This window comes from Schistocerca serialis, chromosome 3 (assembly GCF_023864345.2).
Source record: "Schistocerca serialis cubense isolate TAMUIC-IGC-003099 chromosome 3, iqSchSeri2.2, whole genome shotgun sequence".
Classification (NCBI taxonomy): domain Eukaryota; kingdom Metazoa; phylum Arthropoda; class Insecta; order Orthoptera; family Acrididae; genus Schistocerca; species Schistocerca serialis.
Window position 1 is genome coordinate 559,085,343 of NC_064640.1, and position 24,535 is coordinate 559,109,877.

Sequence of the window (24,535 nt, forward strand, 5' to 3'; positions counted from 1 at the left end):
ACCTACTATGTCCTTAGAGTAGGGCTGAATCGTCCGGGTTGTGTGTCGGACGTTGTCAGGAAAGTAATCCTGTTGCTCATTGAACCGCAAATTGTCGTTTCTGACTGCGAAACGTGTGGAAATTTGTGGTAAGGACTATGGGACCAAACTGCTGAGGTCATCGGTCCCTAGGCTTACGCACTACTTAATCTAACATATAGTAAGGACAACACACACACCCATGCCCGAGGGACGATTGGAAACTCCGGGAAGGGGGGGGGGGGGCGCGAACCGTTGCAAGACGCCTCAGACCGCACGGCTATTATGCGCGGCGCTAAAGGTGTGCCAATCAACGCACAAAGGGATGGGGTGGTTTCATTGATGCCCTTTATGCCACCTCCTGAGGTCTTTTTGTGTCGATTCTGAGCAGCGGTTTGTCTGAAATGTTTTCGACTACCACCCATATGAAAATCTCGTGATTTCAACGCTGGGTCTCGCGCTTCTGATCTCCATCGCAGACGGTTGAAAAGAAGGTGTGAAATGTGGGTAAGAGGGCATATGACGACCTTCCCATCATGCGACACTTCCACGATGGCGTTTCCCAGAATTATTGTGAAATTTGGTGCCAATGTGACATCATTAACCCACGTTAAACCCCACATGAACTTTTGAGCTCTGTTCTTTATTTGCACGTGGTGACACTTACTGTGAGAACCGTCGCCGAGTCCACGGGTGACGCCGCATGACACTATTACGGGGGAAGATCGTAGGCACCTTTGAGCTAAATTTCAAACTTGTGCGTCGCAGTGGCTGAGAATGACAGTGTTTCGAAATAGTGATCCTTTAATTGTGTTGCGCAGTGTATATGACCCGCCCGTCACAGATTTCCGAAGGAGCATAAGATCAGCTTTGGAGTCAAGAATGTGCATCTCAGTCTTCGTCTTATTGGGTTCTGTCTAAGAAATTATTCACAGATACACTAGTACTTGTATTTTAGTAGGGACATTTGTTATACAGGGTGCCTAACATGCTACATACCTTTAAATTAACACATTGATAAACAGTTTCTGTCTCAGGAAAATATGTGAACTCTCTGAAACATAGTAATGTATAGAGTTTTTGTTACAGGACCGTAAACAAACATGGCGAAGCCATAGTTACGCTCTTAGCAAATGAAGTGGATAGTGAAATGCTGTTCTAAAACGGAGACTAAGGAGTACATTTCGACGACGTTTGATAATAATTGAATGGGGAACACCAACAGCGATTGCAAGAATCCCAGACCATCTTGAGATCAATGGAACGGTTTAACTGTATGATGTGAAGAAGGTATAACAGAACCCGCCGATTTTCCGTATGACCGACCCCTAAATTCTTACGGAATAGATCGTGTGGAATTCAACGTATACATTTTAAGTAATTGCCAGTATACTTTTTAATTACAAAAATAAAAAGTGTAAGCTGATTTATATTAAATATTTTTACTTGTAACAGTGTTTAAATACTAAATAGAATGAAACTGTTAACATTAAGAGAAACTACTGTCGAGGTTGCTCGCTGTTGCGTACTATCTGGCCGCTGGGCCATCCGTATCCGTTTTTGTGCTCAGGCGGCCTGTGGCGTGACTGCGCTTGTGTGGCTACAAAACCTACCGTTCATGATGCGCGCGCACACACACACACACACACACACACACACACACACACAAACACACACACACATACACACACTGTTTCCGTGTTTCCAGGAACATATACACTTTTGCTCACACACTTGAATATTGGTTTCATTCTGCACTTCGCAACCTCTTCAATTAATGCATTTCAGACACTTTTAATTTCTTCTGACCATGTGGAACCTAACTAGGATTTATTGCACACTGTCTTGTATGTAGGACAACCGCAGCCTAAGCAGACATCTTGAGTGATAAACGCTTGGCTGCTCTTGTAAATAGTATACTTCTGACCGGTTTCATAGCCTAGAAGCCACATCGTCAGGTTAGAAATGGTGAATCATGGCATTAAAGTTGCAACGTGGACGGGACCGAACATTTTTTGTTCGTTGGTTGCTTGGTTTGGGGGAGGGGACCAAAGAACGAGGTCATCGGTCCCATCGGATTAAGGAAGGATGAGGAAGGAAGTCGGCTGTGCCTTTTCAAAGAAACCATCCCGGCATTTGCCTGAAGCGATTTGGAGAAATTACGGAAAACCTAAATCAGGATGGCCTAACGTGGGTTTAAACCGTCTTCCTCCCGAATGTGAGGTCAGTGTGCTAACCACTGAGCCACCTCACTCGGTAAATTCTTGTTTTTTAATGAATGACGTGACTAGCGCATCGTCAGGTAAGAGGAAAGTAGACGAGGAATGTTCAGTCCTGTCCACTTTGCAACTTTAATGTAATGAGTCACCATATTTACTCTGATGATACGGCTTCTGCGATAGGAAACCAATCGATAAAAAGTTATTCACAAGCGCAGCCAAGCGGTTATTCAAGATAAGTGGAATTTACTTTATTGTTAAGGCAATCAAAAACTATTACTAATTCCTTTCCGAAGCGCGGTGAAGAAATGGTGTTCAGTTTATGATTTTGACACACATATATATGACACTTCACTTCGCTGCCTAACTGAGTGGTATTTCTTACAACTTAGTTTTATCCACATCACAGCAGTATTTGTTTGAAGAATAGTAGAAAACTGGTGTTCCCTTAGCGCATGGCAACATATCTGTAAAAAAAAAAAAAAAAAAAAATTTCTATGAAGATTTCTGTTGCTAGCTCTGAAGGAAGCAATTTAACCTTAACGTTTCAGGAATAACGTTACTATTACTGAAATGAAGTTGATCGTCTTTTATCATATTGATTTTTACTTAGAGACAAGACGGATACAAACTGTGAAATTGTGAGTAATACGGAGCACAATGATATCAGACAACTGGAAGTTGCCTGTTTGGGCGATATTTCTGTATCGACTTCTGCGGTTACAGATAAATTTTAAATTTTTTGTATATATTTGGGCTCATTTCAAACAGTTGCCTTATAAAAGGACACTTCAAAAGAAAGTGAAGATTATATATCACATTATGTATCTAATGTGTATGTTTAGTAATGCACTAGCAGGTGTGAGAGATCACAGAGTCGGTTTCTGAGAGATACCGAGTAGCTATAGGGACCGAGTGGTTGACGGCGAAAACACTACACAAATCCGAAACGAAGTGAAACCAAATAAATATGTGTGGCAACGGTGGTGCGTATCTTGTTCTCGATGTCTGATTCCGGCGAGGATAGTAAATCCGTCCACGGTTTACTAGAGGTGTAGGGACGAAAATGGTTAAACCTATGTTTTCCCGCCGGGGCAAGGGGGAGTGATATGCTGGTAGCCTGCTAGTGGCTCCAGGAGAATCTCAAATTCCCATGGTTTGCCATCACCGTAGCGTCCTGTTCATACCCTGACTGGTCCACTTCTTGCTGCTGATCCTGATGCGACGTTGAGACTATCGGTGATTGCAGTGTTGTAGAAAGTGACTCAGCCTCGGTGTGTCGACCGTCCTGCACCGGTTAGATCGTCAGCTGCCGCCGCTGGTAGCGGTGACATGGGCTCAGATTGTACAAGAAGCCCTGACAGTCTGCGGGAAAAGCCTGAAAACATGGTCGTTGGGAATGGCGAAACTTCAGGTCGCCTGAGTAGAGGATCAAGAAGAAGACGAGTCCAAATATCGCTGGCATCAGTATCAGCATTCCTGGATTTAATAATATCAAGATCAGCTTTCCCACTGGCATCCATGACAGTAACTACAGGAATGCAAAGTAAAGCTGCACATCTCCAGAGACCCGACTGTCTGGCTGGCTGAGAGATATATGCCTAAGGGAGTCAATGAGTGCTGGATAATTCTGCACACATGTTTTAGATTTTTTATGTATAAAACATCTTAGGATTTTTGATGGTTTAGCGAATAAGACAAGTAAATAATCTAGTACAAAATCTTTATTAATTTCTGCATATACATTTACACACATAAAACGACCCTTTCGTCATGATTGTTTCTTATAATCTTAGTAAGATCCAGCGTAATTTTTAATTTATAATTGAAATGTGCATCTGGATCATATACTTTTTCCTCCAGCCTGTAATGTGGCAGTATGTTCATCAGTATTTACACCTGTGAAGTATCTTTTTTTATTACTTTAACAGTCCCTTCTTGAAATCTTCTAGCTGCGAGTATTCACGGATTTTAATTTTCTTTCTTATATCCTGCGTAACACTATTGTTATAAAACTCCACATCTGTCTAGGTATTTGCTGCCAGCTATTCTGCTGCTCATTTTTGTGGAATTTCCGTGTAGAAACTTAAATTTACAAATTTTTCGACGAGTGGTCATCTAATGTTGTTATTTCATTGGTTTTTAGCTCTGAAAAGGGTTATTTTGTTATTAGGTGCATAGCATCTAGTTCACCGGATTTAGATGTAATGTAATGATTGCTTTTTAGCAGATCCATGTGGGAATGGATTGCCGGCCGCTGTGGCCGAGCGGTTCTAGGAGCTTCAGTCCGGAACCGCGCTGCTGCTACGGTCACAGGTTCGAATCCTTCGAATGCTGCCTCGGGCATGGATGTGTGTGATGTCTGTAGGTTATTTAGGTTTAAGTAGTTCTAAGTCTAGGGGAATGATGGCTTCAGATGTTAAGTCCCATGGTGCTTGGATTTTGTAAACAGAAATTTCGTACGTCCTTTAATGTAGTATGCGTGCTCAAATCCATGATTTTCGTCCAGGACTCCAACATATGGCCACTTACAATTGCTGTTTACAGTAAATGCTAATATCTTGTATTCCCCAGTCATAGCCAGAATTGACTCAAATGGCTCTGAGCACTTAACTTCTGAGGTCATCAGTCCTCTAGAACTACTTAAACCTAACTAACCTAAGGACATCACACACATCCATGCCTGAGGCTGGATTCGAACCTGCGACCGTAGCGGTCACGCGGTTCCAAATTGAAGCGCCTAGAACCGCACGGCCACACCGGCCGGCCATAGCCAGAATTCTCCGTACATTGTGTTTAAGGCTATACGCAAAACTTGTTTGCACGTTGGCAGTAGCTTCTTCTTTTTCCAATTGCACTTTGTATTCTTGTGTATGTCAGTTGTTTTAGCCACATAATCCAGTTTTAAAGTTTGATGTTGATGTACTCCATTTCCAGATTTATTTTTTGTGCACATAACGCATTAACTGCACTTGAAGGTGTAATTTCTTTAATACTGTAGTGGCTTAAGTCCGTAGGATACATTTACTCTATCTCTTAAGTCTTGTGGAATACCACTGTTGACAGCAATCAGTGCTAATTGGGCAATATCTATATTTGATGGGATTGTGGAGAACAGTGTCCAAGATTGGAATATGTTTGTCCTGCTTTGATATAGCACTTCTGTATAACACTTTTTGTCTCTGTTGGAGTCAGTGTTAAGAATCTCCGTGTAGTTTAAAGGTAGGTAATTAAAACTTTATGCAGGCTCAATTTATCTTCTAAGCTTTTTTCGGTCTTGAGTATCTTGAAGACTTACTTGTTCGCCTGTCAATTTTTGTGTCTCCTAATTACCCCAGCAGAAAAACTGCAGAACGTTGTTTAAAACCACACAGCAACTTTTCTGAAGATGTTCGTTAACTGATGCCACATGAATGCAGTGGGCACAGAGTAGAGTTGAGGACACTGTAAATATCGTTTGTCGGAGTTTAACACACTTAAACAGTCTTGCAGATTGTCAAACACGCGACTCATTCTGGAGCTATATCTTGTAGCCTCCTGCCTGGTAATACCACGTTCTTTAGTCAAGGAATACCTAAAAGTTTCTTGCAGCTGCATGTATGGACGTATTATATAACCGATAAGATGGTTACCGATAACCTTGTTGACTCCTAGGTATGTGATTGCACATATAAATTTTTTGTATATATTTACTGTACAGTTGGAGCTCAACCACGCTAGACAGACAATCCCAACTGCCATATTGTTGTCCATAAGCAAGTTGCTGTTTCCCTGGCAATATCCTTCCATGCAGAAGCGATGGTTTGATATTTCGTAGTCACTCATATCTGTTTTATTAAAAGTGACAAAATCTTGCGTTATGACGAAATACAAAAGCTAATACCCATCTACACGAATCTGCTACAATATTCCAGGAACCTCTTCCATTAGAACGTCCATTTTAACATCCGTTAATTCCACTTTGTATGGTACAGTAACAGTATTTCTCTATTTCTTGGAATTGATTTCCAGTGCTTCCTTATCGATTTTTTCCGATATTCTTCTTGCTGTCACACTGTCGTTAACATGTAAGGGACGAACTTGGAGAATTTACTATGTAGATAACAACTAAATGAACCAACCATCTCCTTCTTTAACGTTACTGACCGTCCCTTATCTAATCGCCACTGACAGTCCACTTGATCATACATTTTAACTATCGTAATGTCATCTTGCTAAGGAGAATATCATTTTCGGGATAATTGATGTTGCCAATATCAGTAACAACATTGTCCAGGTTCTCCAGTAATAACCACAAACCGAAACGTTCGTTGCTTGGTCTCGTCTTCCTCCATAAGAGCTGAGAAATGTTAAGTACTTTGGAGTAATCTATTTTGAAACTTTCCGCTACAACAGAAGACTGATCGGTTTTATACTCTAAAGAATCAACATGGGGACATTTGGCGAGTTCCCATCACATAACGAGACTTCAGTAAGTTATTCATTAGTTAATACTACACAAAAGTCATTGGCATAGAGTCCAGTGGAGCACATAGTAATTACTGTTTATTGGTGTCCAATACACTTAAACTGTCTTGCATAGGGTCAAACAAACAATTCGGTCTGTTCGCAGCTACAAGATTCTGTTATGGGGTAAACTGGTAGACATCCTAACCCACCTAAAATCTCCTATGAAGTTTCCTATTTGCAGTGTTCTACGTGAATGTATTTCAGATGGGTGCCAAAACCTAACAGTTACAGATAATTGTCGTAAGAACCGTAATCGTGTTATCTTAGTGTCAGGCAGCTAATGCTACCAATTATCTTACACGTCAATTTTAGTCTATTCCACCACTTTTTAACTGCTGTTTATACTTGACAAGAATGACATAAACTGAGATGACAAAAATCGTGAGACACCTCCTAATGTCGTGTCGGCCCTGCTTTTGCCCGCCGTACCGCAGCAACTCGACTTGGCATGGACTCAAAAAGTAGTTGGAAGTCTTGACAGCTCCACAAATAAACTGCCCTTTTATATCTTGTGACAATGATACCACCCCCATCTGTATATGGGCATGTCACTATCCCATGACTTTCGTCATGTCAGTGTATGGTCATGTTAATGTCATTACTATTATTAATTATATTCTGTCTACATGCGGCTTTAATAAACTACACTGACTCCAACAAATACGACACAGATGTGCAGTATTAAACGTTTTTACTGCAGACCCACAAACAATGGCCGGCCGGGGTAGCCGAGCGGTTCTAGGTGCTACAGTTTGGAACCGCGCGACCGCTACGGTCGCAGGTTCGAATCCTGCCTCGGGCATGGGTGTGTGTGATGTCCTTAGGTTAGTTAGTTGTAAGTAGTTCTAAGTTTTAGGGGACTGATGACCTCAGAAGTTAAGTCCCCTACTCCCCAGGGCCACTTGAACCACAAACAATGTTATTCTAGCGACGCTGTCTTTCCTATGTATGGAAATTCGTATTTCACCATCTTGGCATGTCTTATAATATTCAATACCTTTTAGCAATCACCCGCTTGGTAGAAATGCGTGTGTGTGTGTATATGTGTGTGTGTGTGTGTGTGCGCGCGCGTTTGTGTGTGTGTGTGTGTGTGTGTGTGTGTGTTGATAGGGAAGAAAATAAATAGATGGTTGAAATACTTACTGATAGGCACCTCCAGCGCAGCTCACAGACGCTTCTTGTGTGGTAGGAGACTGCAAATACATTTTAAAAAAGGTGTGCAATTTCAGCAAATGCAGCACGTTGTGTTGGTGGACTTAATCAGGTAAATGCATGTTACTACCATTCCGTTGCATTCCCACTATTTGCTGAACAATATACCTCCTGTCTGCAGTCATACACTCCTCCGTTATCATGCCTTTCCGTTATTGAGGGAGAGAGGTGAGCACATTTCTCTGATACACGTTTACAACAAATAGAGCTGTTCAGTTCTTCTTTTCTCAACGCAAATGTCTCATTAATTGAAAACATGAAACCTGGACGTACGTACAGACAGCAAAGAAATGACGTCGCTCGTGAAGTTGAACTATAAAAATTAAAATTGCTCAAAGCGTGGGGGGCACTAAGCATGCACGCCATTGGTGCCCCGGAGCCTGTTGGCGTTAACACCATTGGCCGCAGGGGAAGGCAGAGGGGGAGGTAATTCAGGGAATTATGTCACTGCCTCAGGAGTCGGATGCTGGCGTCAACGATTCCGCGAAATCTGATTTGATGTTATCAGTTCCAGGAAAGCTGATGCTGATGTCGACGCTCTTTGCGATTTGGTTGTCAACCGATCTGACTAAAATCCCTAAGTAGTTTTGCTTTTGCGTAAAATCAGTAAGCGGTTTGAAATTCTTCTCAGTCACTCATTGACCTTATTGATGCTGAAACTAAACATAACGAAGAGAAGGCTCAAATACAGAATTAGGTCTTCCGAAAATTTTCACCGCGGAAGATTGTAATACCGTTCCTCCATGCAATCATCATACGAACGTTGTAGTGGTAGATACTGAGATGACCGATCGCGAAATAGAAATAAACCTACAATCGGTCGGTAGTGGAAAGACATCAGGATCTGATGAGCTACGTGTGAGAGTCTACAAAGATAATGCTGGAAAACTTGTCTCCCTTCCAGCAGCAGTTCGTCGTAGATCGCTGCAGGAACGAAAAGTACGTAGCGACTGGAAAAAACCGCAGATTATTCCTGTTTTCAAAAAGGGTCGTAGTACATATGCAAATAATTACAGCCGTATATCGTTGACGTCAATCTGTTGTAGAATTATGGGGCATGTTTTATGCTAAAGAATTATAACGTTTTCGGAGAACGAAAATCTCCTCTATAAAAATGAAAATGGGTTCTGCAGAAAGAGATCTTGCGAAACTCAGATCACTCTGTTTCTCCATAAGAACATACCGCTTTAGACAACGACGCCAAGGTTGATGCAGTGTTTCTTGACCTCAGGAACGCATTTGACACAGTAACGCAGAATCGTTTAGTGAAAGAAAAAAAGGTCAGCTTACCGATTATCAGACCCAACTTGCTACTGGACTGAAGACTTCCTTACGGTCAGAACTAAACAAGTCGCCCTTAACGGAACAAAATCGATCGCTGTAAAGGTAGTTTCGGTAGTTCTCTAAGGAAGTGTGACAGGATCATTAGTGTTTACAATGTATGTAAATGATGCAGTACAAAGTGTCGGAACCTCTTTCAGAGTGTTCGTAGATGATATGGTTGTTTATAAGAAAGCACCAACGCCAGAAGACAGTGTCTTTTTGTAGAATGACCTATAAGGGATTGATGAATGTTGCAGGCTCTAGCAGTTGACTCTGAACTGAAATAAATGTAATATGCTGCGCATACATAGGAAAAGAAATCCACTGCTGTACAACTACACTATCGATGACAAATTGCTGGAAGCAGTATGGACCGTAAAATTATTGGATAACTATCCAGAGCCACTTTATGTTGTATGACCACATAAAACAAACAGCAAGAACATTAGATGTCAGAGCGAGATTCATGGGAAGAATCTTAAGGGATCGGTGAGATGCCGCGAATAATGAGGTTAATGGGCAGAGACACTACATCCGTAACGTGTCGTATAAGTTGAGAATTTGGGTCTGACGGGAGGCGTGCTAAGGTAGTTCATGCGGTTGTGCTGACCACTGTGTCTGGATGGCGTAATGGTCGGTGCAGCTGCCTAGTCAGTAGGAGACCCAGGTTCGAATCCTGGTACAGCATAAATTTTCAGCTTGGCACATTGATGTAAATCAATTACCACTGGCAGCTAATGTCTTTAATTCCTTTGTTTCTTAGAAATGTAGCTCGTCCGTGAAGGAAGTGACTCAGAGGGCGCTTATTCGACCGATTCTTGAGTGTTGTTCATCAGTCCGGTATCCTTACCAGATAGTACTGATAGAAGAGACTGAAAAGATCCAACGAAATGCGCCGCGTGTCGGCTCAGGATCTTTATTTCTCGAGAGAGCGTTGCAGAAATTCTGAACAAGCTACAGTGGCAAGCATGCATCATGAGATTTTTACTACCGAAATTTCGAGAGAGAACGTTCCGGGAAGAATCGGACAATTTACTATTCTCTCCAACATAAATCTCGCGAAATGACTACGACGAGAAAACTCGAGACCCTAGAACTAATACACAGAATTTCCTACAATTGTGCTTCCCACTTGTTATTCGCGAGTGGAAGTGGGAAGAGGGAAATGGTTTAGTGGTACCTGAAGCACCTTCCGCCGTACACCATTATGTGAATTGCCGAGTATGATGTAGATGTAGATATAGATGTAGGACTGTGAGCCCACACGGAACACCTTGCTGGTTACGGGGTGTGTTACTTAGGCTCGGGGCTTGCGATGCAGGTTACAGCAGGTCCAGGAGTGTGCACAGCTTGCGCCCGTGTAGTACCTTGGCCATGCTTCACTCGTTGGTTAGGGTTGTTCGGTATGTTGCAAGAAACATTGTCGTGCATGTTCTGCCGGCATCGACGCCACTGATTTCCTCATTTGTGCCCTGAAATTTCTGACCATTCACTCAGCTTTCGAGATCGACGCCAGGTGGAAAGGGGTAGTGGTCAGGTGCCATATTATGTGGAAGTGCTGGAAAGTAATGTCTCCGAATTTATTACTCTGTTCACAATATCAATTGAGGTATTAAATGTCGTGCATATTACGTGGCTAACTTTCTCGCTTCGCTGACACAAGTTGCAGTCCTCTTCCGCTGGAGGGCTCCTTGTTGTTGCGTGTAACATGGCGGCTTGTAACATAACTATGTCTGTGAGTGAGAAACAGCGTGCTGTAAAAAGTTTCTAACAGCGGGAAACTTCGTCCACACATGGAGCACAGTCTCCTTCAGCCTGAGAATGCCAGAACACACATGAGCGCTCCGACATCCGTTACAAAAATATGGTTCAAATGGCTCTGAGCACTATGGGACTTATCATCTGAGGTCCTCAGTCCCCTACAATTCAGAACTACTTAAACCCAACTAACCTAAGAACATCACACACAGCCATGCCCGAGGCAGGATTCGAACCTGCGACCGTAGCGATCGCGCGGTTCCAGACGGAAGCGCCTAGATCCGCTCGGCCACACCACACCGGCCGGCCCATCCGTAACAATCCAGCGCCTTGGGTTTACTGTCATCCACCATCCTCCATACTGTCCCAAAGTGGTCCCATCTGATTTTCATCTGCTTCCAAAACATAAATAATACCTCCGAGGACTTCGCTTTGATAGTGGTGAAATGGTGCAAGCAGGCGCGGTGTTGTGGCTCCGTGAACAAGTCAAACATTCTACAGTGACAGTATCACAACCCGGTCTGTCGTTGGGAGAAATTTGTTCGACGCCAGTGTGGTCATGTTGAGAAATAAATATGTAGACCTGAAGGGTATGTTAATAAAATTTGTTTTATTTAAAAAACCTGAAGAGTTTTTACGTAAAAAAATCTGAGACATTACTTTTCAGCACGCCCTCCTGCGCAGTACGTTGACAGAATGCTTCAAATTCTACCAAAACAATCTGGCATCCGTTGCCAGATACTAAGCTCTGGGGAGCTCCTTTTACGGCGAAAATCGTATCTGGGGCTCTGATTGAAGTGTGAGTGGTTGTAGAAGAGAATACGTCACATAACTAACGAAAATTAGAGAACGCATCCACCACCAGCAAACACATTGCACCCTGAAAAAGACCAGTGAATTCTATGTGCACCTTGTCCGAAGAGTACAGGCTGCGAGCGCACTGCGTGTACTATTACACTTTTCATACCTGAACGATAAACGTGGCGTCAAGCTAAAGCTTTCATCCTCGATACCCCAAATGTGATGTGGCATGGAGTGAAGGTGGAACAAAACGACTCTCGATACAATTTTCATAGAAAAATAACCTCCTACGCCAGGTGTGATCCTTTTGGGACACACTCTGGCCAACCACATTGCACTGCCGACGCTACTTTTCACAGGAAGTCGTCATGACTATTACTGTTTCTCTAGTGGTGATTGCGAAAATCTTGAAAGATGTGACGCGTAGTCTCATCTGCCGGCCGAAGTGGCCGAGCGTTTCTAGGCGCTACAGTCTGGAACCGCGCGACCGCTACGGTCGCAGGTTCGAATCCTGCCTCGGGCATGGATGTGTGTGATGTCCTTAGGTTAGTTAGGTTTAAGTAGTTCTAAGTTCTAGGGGACTGATGACCTCAGATGTTAAGTCCCATAGTGCTCAGAGCCATTTTTGTAGTCTCATCTAGGGCAAAACACACTGGTTCCTGGCTGTCTAACTCAACACCGGGATAAGTGAGGAACCATTATAATGCATCGGCGTTTGCATGTCGTGTAGTGGGACGTAAATGAATGTCATAGTGAAAACTACTTAAGAGCAGTGCTCAACGTCACAAACGCTGCCCGGTTTTGTCTGGAAGGTGATAACCTAGACCAAAATGAGAACTGAGGTGCTTGTGGTCTGCTAATAACTGGAACTTATTCGCATATAGTAAAATGTGGAATTTGTTTTAACGCCGTACACAACTGCTAGTGCTTTCTTACCTATTTGTGAATAATTTTGCTGTGCTTGCAAGAGTGTCTTGAGCGTAAAAGCTTTTGTATGTTTTGTATTATCAGCATTCTTTGCGAGAAGACGGCTTCTATGCCTACTGTGATACGTCAGTTGCAAGAGTCGTAAGCTTGCCTGGTGTGAACATTGTTAAACATGGGGCCGACCTCAGGTGTTTTTTCACTGCAAAAATGCTTTGTGACACTCTTGAGGCCAAATGGAATGACTTACTTCCACAAATAGTTCAATGGATATGTGAGCTGAGGAATGCACTTTGGATAGTATTTCGGTTTCATCACGAAAAACTACAGTTCCTTTAAGTTTATTGGAGCCACCAGTATCTGTATAGTGTCAACGTGCCGTGCCCTCGTCGTGATTACGTTGCACCTTGACATATTCCGCAAATACTGCGCGGACGGTGCAAATAATTGCATTTCTCCAGGTTAAAATTCAGCCTGCTCTCTATCAAAATTAGTGTTTGCAAGTTTTTGTATGTGCACTTCCCTGCTAACACCTGCCAACCAAATGTCATCCAAATAGTTTACGCGCTTTGGAATACCTTGAGGTAGTTCCTCTGCATATTTTTTGAAAATTACTACTGTTGAGAGTACACTAAATAGTCTCTCTTGTACTAATGCATTCAAAAATGTCCGTTTATTACCAAGATTTTCTAGGTGTCTGTATCAAGAGGTAGCTGCAAATATGCGTCCTTCAAGTCCCTCTTTGATAAATATTGCCGTCTGCTAACTTTGCTAAAAGCCCCTGTGGCCTAGAAACTGGGTAAATGTGGATCTCACTTCGTGCGTCAATCGTAGCCTTAAAATCCCAGCAATTTCTAATGGACCCAGTAGCTTTGTTTACGACGATCCTGGCGCAATTACTCCCAGTTTTTGTAGTCTGTCTAATATGGCCTTTAATGCTTCAGCATTGTGAACGGACTACCTTAGACGACAAAGGTTAGACACAACGAACTGTTTAAGTGGAATTTGACCTTCAAAGTTTTTGGCCTCATTCAGCATTTATTGAAATTGTAGTACCGTAGCTTTTCGATACTGTCGGAGCCAGTACCTCGAAGGTGCCTGCGGGCGCAGTGAGCGGCGCTGTGAACATCGCCACCAACGATGAACCCACAGGCCGCCGACCATTGAAGACAGGATTGTGTTATAAGCGGCGGGCCCTGGGCACCAGTCATCTAGTTTAAGATTACTTCCAGTCACTAACTGGTGCCGAACGTTACTGCGAGTTCTTGATAGCTCTACCAGGAAACATTCAGTGTATTTAGACGCACGCCCGTGTCGGGCTTCTGCTCGTAGGTAGCCGCGTCTGCCACAAATTGTCAACGGTGTAGCATTTCTTCCCCCACAAGTTGAGTAGAATATGTTTATTTAAAGTTCACTTGTATCAACTAATCTTTTGCTTCCCTGTCCAGATTCCTACGGTGACAGATCCTTTGGCAACCTTCCACGCATTTGTCTTTTCCAACAGTTAATCATTGGCAACAAGGATATAATATTTGGCTCTTCGAAAGATAGAGCATCATAACAGGAATAACTAATGATAATTCTCTAATAATGTTTCTAAATCCTCGAATAGTACTAAGCTTGATGCGAAGGTCATTTCATTCAATGATTTGAAACCAAAGACGATGAACATATCTAAACCAAAACTGTTGACAGCTGATGGTGAACATAGACCATCAAAATGATTTGCCCGTACACGTTCCGCCATTTTTCCCGTGCAATAATTTCCCTCTCAAAGGAATCTTTTGCCGGCTTTATGAGATAACCTACCGCCGCGGTGATTGCAGGCAGGGGGAGCCCAAACACTGCTAGGTTTCCTAGTTAGTGAAATAAACTGCTGTCATCAAAATTGAATTTAATGGTAATATTATTGATATTCAGTTCAATCAGGAGCTTACTATGCTCTTGGCCGGGTCTCGCCCATAGTGTATTGACGAACACGGCCGCAGTGGCCCGCCGTATTTTTCTCCGCCCAGGCACACTACCGCCAAGTGTCCTCGCTTAAGACATACGTAGAAAAAAAATGTCACGCTGACAATATTCGTGGTGCCTTCAACGGCCTGAACAAGACTTAAACATCAATGGGAGCGAATTCTTTGCTGAGGAGGGCAGCCACTGTGATCTGCCGCAGATACAGAAGGGAAATGGTATCTCTACGCCTGTTTCTAGGTGAAATCTCCCACTCTGTGGGGGAACTTTTTCTTATTCTCTAAGAAACTTAAGCTACTTCTAGATTCCTGGCTATGTTGTGTCTGTTTTAAAAGTCTGCTGAAATCTACTTGGGACCAACAAACGCTCCTTGCTCATGAGTCACATCCTGATTTTCATCTTGGAGATTAAGTTGTTGACGCGTGGCGGAGAGCTTAGTTATTTGCCGAATACCTGAAAACGCATTTTGAGCTGCTGCAAGTATCTCAAACGTTTTGGCAATATGTGCGATTGTGTTTAACTCGGGGTCGGATAAGTCTAAAGCTGTAATCTGGACCTTCGTACCCTGTGCTAGTCTTACAATTACGTCCTTCATTGAAGACTCATCGTACGAGACACCGCAATTAGTAGGTTCGAATTTGCGTTTCCGGGCGAGCTCTTGCAAATTCGCTATCCCGGACGCATGAGACTGATCACTAAGCTCCCTGCGTTGGATGATCTGTTCTCTCTTTGCCTCAGTAACCGTTTGGCGGGAGAAATGCTCATTCAACAAATTGCACGATTCGTTAAATTCTAAAGCGTGCACGGATACAACTTTTGCACAATCTTGTACGAACTACTACTGCTACTACTAGTGATGTACTGTATTTGTTGTGGCAATCATGAGGTGGTTTACAAAAATCATGGATTAAGTAAACAAAATAAACGGATGACACTTGGAATTCTTGTTCCTTCAGAGCTATAGTCCAACACTACAGCACTTTTTCCACCAATATTTGCTGTAGTTATGCGTGGGATGGTTACCGTTCGTCATCATAAACTTCTGTAATAAATTTGTCTAAAAATCATCAGTTTATCTTTTTGCATGAATATCGCTTGTTCTATACATCTACATCGACCATAGCTACGCTGTTCTTAGCGTGTCAATCATGGAATACCCACGTTTTGTCTTTTTACGAACGCTACAAATATTTCTGAGAAACTTGTCTAAGGGTGTTTATTTCAAAAGGGTTCATGCTTATACTAGAATTCATAAACGCGTTTTAATATTGGAATTTGACGTTACTGAATAAGATTAGTGTAGAAGGTTCTTTTATCACGCCCAGCTTGGACAATATTGCCAACTACATTTGTTTACTTGTTACATTCTTAGAGGACAAAATAAGAGCCGTGGAAATTTACTTATCGGTTGGTGTCTTCCCATAAACTGGTGGCTGTTCAAAACAAGTAGATCAACGCAACAGTTAATACGATATTGCCGAGTACTTGGGTAGTACTTGAAAGTGGTTCCACAATCCACCACCTCCACTTTTCCTCAAACATGATATTAGTCTTGGATAGTAAAATTTGAACTTTAAAGCCTGCAAATTCTTGCGTTTTCTACCAGAAAATGAGCACCAGTTGTGCTATGTGGTTTAGATGAAAACTGTTTGATGGGAATTATGGCATGGAACTGAGACGACTTTTGCACTTGGGCAGATTTGGAGACTAGGGGTGACTGAATAAAACAGCGATATTTTCCAAATGGTCTCAGAATGCAGACATAGTCTCCGCAGTGACATATGAATGTTTTGAACAAACCAAAGTCTTATAAGTCATAAAGGTGTACATTTGTGGAAACCGTTTATGCATAGGAATAAAAAAAAAACAATAGGTTGCTATCCATCGTTTGCAAGACTTGCGTAATGCCTCTTATAAAATATTACCACAGTAATTATAGTCATCAAATAAACCTTTTATTTCACTTGTCTCTCTTCTGTTTCTTCAAACCTGGTGTTTCTGTTAAAGATGTCTACTAATTACCATAGAGGGTAGTGAAAGTTGGTAACAAATAATTGATGTGGTGGAACTCAAAACCCAAACTGACCAGTTAGAAACAAGGCCATACGCAGAGCTAAGTTTGCAGAATGCCGAGGTCGCGGTTCCAGACTGTAGCGCCTAGGACAGCTCGGCCAACTCGGCCGGCAATGACGCTGTAGCGCACGGAAAAAATGTGATCTTGAAGTGACAGCATGAGGATAGAACATGACCTAGATAGAATATCTATTAAGTACGACAATGGCAGTTTGCTCTAAATGTGTGAAAATTTCAGTAATGAAGAGAAGTAGGACATAGTAATAACATAGTATTAATGATGTATTGCTTCGCATGCCATATCTAATAAATATCTAGACGTAACGATGCAAAACGACATGAAATAGCACACGCACATAAGGTCGCTTGTAGGAAAGGCAAATGGTTGGGATAATTCTCTGGAAGTTTAGTTCGTACGTACAAGCGAACGAGCACTGAATACTTCTGTGAGCATTCTTGAGTACTGTTCGAGGTTTTGGGATCCCCTCCAGATCAGATTAAATGACGACATCGAAGCAATTGAGAGACGTGCTCCAAGATCTGTTACCGGTTGGTTTGTCCAACACGCCAGTTTTACGGAAATGTTCCCTGAACTCAAATGGGAATTCTTGTAGGGAAAAAGACGTGCTTTTCGCGAAAAACTATTGCGAAAGTTTATTAGAACCAATATTTGCGACACACTGCAGAACGATCAGAATGCCAACTACATACAGCTCGCGTAAGGAACACAAAGACAAGATAAAAGTAACCAGTGCTCGTACGAACGCGTACAGATAGTCGTTTTTCCATCAGTCCATTCGCGGGTGGAATAGTGGTGCAGGAGTGTGTAAAAAGAAGATTAGGTTTTAACGTCCTGTCGACATCGAGGTCATTAGAGACGGAGCACAAGCTCAGAGTGTTTCAATGATAGGGGAGGAAATCGGACGTTTCCTTTCAAAGTGAATTCACGAAAAGTCAAAATCACAATGGACGGACATGGGTTTGTACCGGCGTCCTCCCGAACGCGACTCCAGTGTGATAACTACTGCGCCACGTCACTCTGAGCGGAGTATGTAAGTGCATGCAGATGTAAATATATATCTTTTACACCATAACAGTCTCTCTGTGTCATTATACAGCTGTTGTTGAAACCTGATTTTGAGTCTGAGAGTCATCTTCAGGTAAAAAAATCACTAAGAAATGCAGTTCTTCTCTGAGCTTAGTAGTGTGTGAAGTATGTACATACAGAGCAAAAGAATAATTTATATTCGCATTATATAACACTAACACTATTATGTCTGACGACTTCTTTAGAACTGAAACTGAAACACTATTAATTATTAAAGACAGACTGTTCTCCGATGGTAACTAAACAGACTGGGTGTATTATTGTTTTTAAATCTAAGTGCGTCGAAGAAAGGAGGTTCTTATTTTAGTTTACGTAGTTCACTGTAAGGATCAAAGTAATTCTGCAGAGGGTAACTAGCAGCAATTTAGTCGCAATGATAAGCGGATTTTTCATGTGTACTTTAATTACATTTCTGTAGCTGGTGTAACGTTTACTTTAATGATTGAAAGTTGTTATACACAAGTACGCTACTTAACTTACCATGACTGTAAATGACCACACTTAAGTTCACTCTTTGTAAATAACAAATGTAATTGACATAACTTATCTTCAGGAGCCAGAAAGAGTAACAAAACGCAACATCACAAAAAAGCGTGACTAAAATATCTTAACAGAAGTATCATAGCAATATTTTCTCGTTCTGTTGTTTTTCAGTTATTGTCCTATATGTTGTATCCTACAGTTTTTCTACTAAACACGGAAACGGAGAATGGTTCCTGTTGCAAGGTCCCTCATAGCTAAGATTTTACCTCTGATGACATGTGCAACTGGAGGAAATTTTTTAGGTCACGTGTATTTGTATCGTCCATGTCATATTTCACATTTCTCTCATAAAATTTGTTGGAATATTTTGCATATGAGTCCACTATCGAAGACAACAAGTAAATACACTGACAGCGTGTAAAAAACGAGCTGTTTGAGGCATAAAATCGATATATATCATACACAAATTTCCGTAACAGCAATGAAATCTCTATACTACGAAAAAAAGGCTTTGTGACGCATCAAACACCACCTTCTGGGCTGAGGCCTTTCTTTTCTCGTGTCCACATATGAGAAAAAGAAGGCCTCATCTCAGAAGTTCATGAGAGGTATAAGATGGGTTAATGATTGTGAGGTATAAGGTAGGTTAATGATATCAAATTGGCACCACAGTTCTGCGCCACGCCATCGTGGACGTGTCACTTGATGGGAAGGTCTTCACACGCCCTCTTACCAACATTTCACCCCGTCTTTTGATGCCTCTGCGATGGAGGTCAGAAGCGCGTTACCCAGTGCTGAAATCACGCGTTTTCTTATGGGTGACAGAGGAAAACATTTGAGACACACCGCCACTCAGAATCGACTCGAAAAGCCCTCAGGAGGTGGCATAAAGGGTGTCAATGAAAACACCACTTCCTTTGGGACATTGATTCCTAAACATTTCGCGGTCGAATAGGACAGTTGGCAGTGCGATCAGCAACAGGGCGACGTTATTGTCAACGTCCGACACAGCTGACACCCCAAGGACGATTCAGACCTAATCTAAGGACATAGTGGGGCTGCAACCCAATGAACGTGATCCGACTATTTTGGAGTGTAATGAGAGCACAAGTTTTGCTCTGGTATACAGGGTGGAACCACTAAGAACCGTTAAAAACCACTCGACGAAAAATGAACGTCATTCGAAGCAGCAACAGATGTTCATGCGTTTTCACCCCTCCTGTTTCGAGCTTCATGTGGCGTGACTATGGAGGAGAAGGGGTGGGGGGCGGAGGGTAAGGAGGAGGGTCCAAGAAGAGTGACATGTGCGTCAATAAAACGGCGAAGGCTCCCCACATCCGCAACATCCTCTGTGTCATCCATGCACCTTTCTTGAGTATGTTCAAAATGTATCTGTCAGAGACTTCAACGCCCATTCAACTAAGTGGTGCTTCGTGCCTGACCTAGCGCCTAAGGGCGGGCAATCCCTTGGAATGCGACACCCGTTTTGAGGGGGTTTCATTACGTCATGTGGTAGAGCAGCCGCCAGGCACTACTGAGCTGTATGCGTGTTCAAGTCCCTGACGGGTACATTTTTAACGTGTTCAGCAAAGGGTCGTGGATGACACCGAAGGTGTGGCCGACCAGGGGCCCTTGTCGTTTTATTCGGGGACATGTCTATCTTGCATACCCCCCAGCCCCCCCCCCCCATCCCTCTTCCCCATGAGCATGAGACAGGGAGGAGTGAAAAAGGAGGGATGAAAAAACATAAATACTTTTTGCTACTTCCGCTGACGTTTAGATTTCGTCGATTGGTTTTGAACGGTCCCTGTTGGCTCCACTACATGAACCAGAGCAAACATTGCGGTCGCGCTATACTCTAAAGGGATCCTATGATGCAGTGGGGTTGCAGCCCCACGATGTCCTTAGAGTAGCGTTAAATCGCTCAGAGGGTGTCATCGGTGTGGAACGTTACCAAGAACGTCGGCCTGTTGCTCATCGCACGGCTAACTGTCGTTTTAGACCGAATCAGTGCCCCAAAAGAAGTGTTGTTTTCATTGATACCTTTGATGCCATCTCCTGAGGGCTTTTCGTGTCGACTTTGAGCGACGATGTGTCTGAATTGTTTTCCTCTGTCACCTCTAAAAATTACGCGAGTTCAACGCTGGATGTCGCGCTTCTGACCTCCATCGCAGAGGCGTCAAAAGATGGGTGATATGTGGGTAAGAGGTCGTGTGAAGGCCTTTTCATCATGTGATACGTTCACTATTGTGTTGCGCAGAATTGTGGTTAAATGTGGTGGCACTGTCGCATCCTTAACCCATCTTACAACCTACATGACCCTCTGCGCTATGGCAGTTTTCGCTCATGGTCGACACCTTGCTGTTAGAAGTGTCGCCGACCCCGGGAGCGACGTTGCAGGGCGCGATGCTTTTACACTATTACAGAGGAAGTTTGTAGTCACATTGAAGCCAAATTTCAGACTTATACGTCGCAATAGGAGACTATTACGGAGTTTCTAAAAAGTGATACATTTTTGCGCAGAGTATAAATTAGATGTTTCTTTTCTTGCGCTGCATGGATCACCTTCGACTTTGCTAACTGACTGTGTCGTCACTTAATCCATTTTCAGTTAGTCAAAGAGGGAGGGAGGATACGGCGAGATATCTCAAGAAACCATACAGAAGGCTGACTGTGTATGATGCAGGTGGTGCGTATGCTGGTGCTGGTGGTATCGATCTTCGCGAGCTGCTGGCTGCCATACCACGCCTACTTCGTGTACGCGTACCATGACCCAGCAATGGCATCCAGTTCGTACGCGCAGCACCTCTACCTCTGCTTCTACTGGCTCGCCATGGCAAATGCCGGCGTAAACCCTGCAATCTACTACTGGATGAACAACAGGTGTGTATTCCTTATTTTCGACCAAGTAATTCCAAAATGAGTAAGCTATAACTGACGGAAATTGGTCTTGTGCGTGGTCGAGTACAGGAGTGTCAAATACAAACGGGAGTCCCCAATACGGTAAAGGAGACAAAACACCAATAAGTAAGAAATATTTATTTCGGTACCTACACAATCACTGTCTTTATTTATTTGTGACCATATCTATGATTTGTTACAAAGAAACAAAAGTCAACTGTACAACTGGTTGTATGATCATATAAAAGATAAAAGTTAAATAACATTTATACAACGACATAATTATTAAGTAAATTCTAGCAATGAAACTGAATGTAATTTTAAATGAAAACTGTCATCTGAATTCGGGTACCAACTCGTAGTATGTTCTTTTTACGAAAGCATAGTCTCACGCTCTGGTTCTCTGTGACACATGCTACCTGTCATTGTAAAACACATATCATCTTGCAGTATAACAATGACATTCTTCTCTTTAGTTACAGTAGTAAAACATATATCACAGTAGCTGTGTTACATAATACATAGACTATCACCTCTTGTCATCAATTCAGAGTTTCGTCCACCTAGAGGTGCTTTCACAGGTCCCTCTGTATCCTGTATCTCTTGCAGTCTTCTTTTTCTGTACTGAATTTCGATCCCCCTCGAAGGGGGCGGGCTGACAGCAGCTTAGTACGCTGCTCTTCGGCTTACAGAATTTTTAAAACAAAAGAAGATAAGAAACAATAAAAGCAGGCGATCAAACGGTGATGTAAATTGTAAAACGGAGGGAAATTGTGGAAAGTTAAAACATAAAACAAAGGGTGGGCGATGCTAATAAAATAAAAAAAAAACAGACAGGTAAAATAGTAGACAGTCAATTAAAAAACACGGCGACAGTCTTGTCTCTGTTTGCAAGAGATATAAAAATCACACCCAGCGACAGTATGACGTCCGTTCGCAACACTTCAGAAAAGATGTACAACACTTAACAATCACTGGAAACACTGCACTGAAAAGTCAGCACGAAGATGACAAACCACAGCCAAGGCAGATGTGGGGGGGGGGGGGGGCGTGGACAGATGAGGGGGGAAAAACGGGGAAGGAGAGGAAAATCGAAAGGGGGGGGGGGAAACGATATGGAGGGAGTGGACTCATAAGAGGAGGGGGGCTGCAGGGCAGACACAAGAGGGAATGGGGAAAGGCAGAGGAGGGAAACGCAAAAGGATTCGGGGCAGAGAAGGGAGGCAGAGAGTGGGTAGGCGGGGAAAAAACAGGATGGAAGGGGGGGAAGAGGGAGCCCCGGGAAAGGACAGTAGAAAGGCAGGGGAAGTGAGGATCAGAGTTGATAGGAGGGATAAATGGAGGGAGAGAGGGCATCATCTGGGAGGGGGTCTCTTGCTGGCTACTTCCCCTCTTATATTGCAGATACACTACTGGCCATTAATATTGCTACACCAAGAAGAAATGCAGATGATAAACGGGTATTCATTAAACAAATATATTATACTAGAACTGACATGTGATTACATTTTCACGCAATTTGGGTAAATAGATCCTGAGAAAACAGTACCCAGAACAACCACTAATGGCCGTAATAACGGCCTTGGTGCGCCTGGGCATTGAGTCAAACAGTGTTTGAGTGGCATGTACAGGTATGGCAGCCCATGCAGCTTCAACACGATACCACCGTTTATCAAGAGTAGTGACTGGCGAATTGTGACGAGCCAGTTGCTCGGCCACCATTGACCAGACGTTGTCAGTTGGTGAGAGATCTGGAGAATGTGCTGGCCAGGCCAGCAGTCGAACATTTTCTGTATCCAGAAAGACCTGTACGGTACCTGCAACATGCAGTCGTGCATTATCCTGCTGAAATGTAGTGTTTCGCATGGATCGAACGAAGGGTAGAGCCACGGGTCGTAACACATCCGAAATGTAACGTCCAATGTTCAAAGTGCCGTCAATGCGAACAAGAGGTGACCGAGACGTGTAACCAATGGCACCCCATACCATCACGCCGGGTGATACGCCAGTATGGCGATGACGAATACACGCTTCCAATGTGCATTCACCGCGATGTCGCCAAACACTGATGCGACCATCATGATGCTGTAAACAGAACCTGGATTCATCCGAAAAAATGACGTTTTGCCATTAGTGCACCCATGTTCGTCGTTGAGTACACCATCGCAGGCGCTTCTGTCTGTGATGCAGCGTCAAGGGTAACCGCAGCCATGGTCTCCGAGTTGATAGTCCATGCTGCTGCAAACGTCGTCGAACTGTTCGTGCAGATGGTTGTGGTCTTGCAAACGTCCCCATCTGTTAACTCAGGGACCGAGACGTGGCTGCACGATCCGTTACAGCCATGCGGATAAGATGCCTGTCATCTGGACTACTAGGATACGAGGTTGTTGGGATCCAGCACGGCGTTTCGTATTACCCTCCTGAACCCACCGGTTCCATATTATGCTAACAGTCATCGGATCTCGACCAACGCGAGCGGCAATGTCGCGATACGATAAACCGCAGTCGCAATAGGCTACAATCCGAACTTTATCAAAGTCGGAAACGTGATGGTACGCACGTCTCCTCCGTACACGAGGCATCACAACAACGTTTCACCAGGCAACGCCTGTCAACTGCTGTTTGTAAATGAGAAATCGGTTGGAAACTTTCCTCACGTCAGCACGTTGTAGGTGTCGCCACCGGCGCCAACCTTATGTGAATGCTCTGAAAAGCTAATCATTTGCATATCACTGCATCTTCTTCCTGTCGGTTAAATTTTGCGTCTGTAGGACATCATCTTCGTGGTGTAGCGATTTTAATGGCCAGTAGTGTATGTAAGAAATGGCAACATGGAGTGCAATAGATTCCCCATTTATACATGGTTCGAATATTATACTCTCTATTTTACAAACTGCTGTTTTGCAACTTATTACTTACAATTTGCTGTATTCTACGAGCGTGCTCAATAAGTAATGCAACAATTTTTTTCTACAAGTTTTGGTTTAAAAATTGTGGAATTTTCCGACTTCAGCCCCTATAGTTCCATGAAGTTCTAACAGGTGGCGGCACTGTGTGTAGCCTTCAAAATGGCGTCTGTAACGGTGGTGCGTTCCAAGAAGAAATATGTCATTGCGTTTCTTTTGGCGGAAAACCAGAGCACTGCAGATATTCATAGGCACATGCAGAATGTCTGCGGAGACCTGGTAGTGAACAAAAGCACGGTGAGTCTTCTGGTGGGGCATCTGTCACCGTTGCA

At 43.2% G+C, this 24,535-nt stretch overlaps 1 protein-coding gene across 1 annotated transcript in view; it reads left to right on the forward strand.

Annotated features, from left to right (window-relative positions):
• Positions 1–24,535, forward strand: part of LOC126471016 (tachykinin-like peptides receptor 86C) — a 139,778-nt gene that overhangs the window by 76,338 nt on the left and 38,905 nt on the right. The window contains exon 3 of the mRNA XM_050099076.1: positions 21,083–21,279. Coding sequence (XP_049955033.1) covers positions 21,083–21,279 — 197 coding nt within the window. The remainder of the gene's footprint in view (positions 1–21,082; positions 21,280–24,535) is intronic.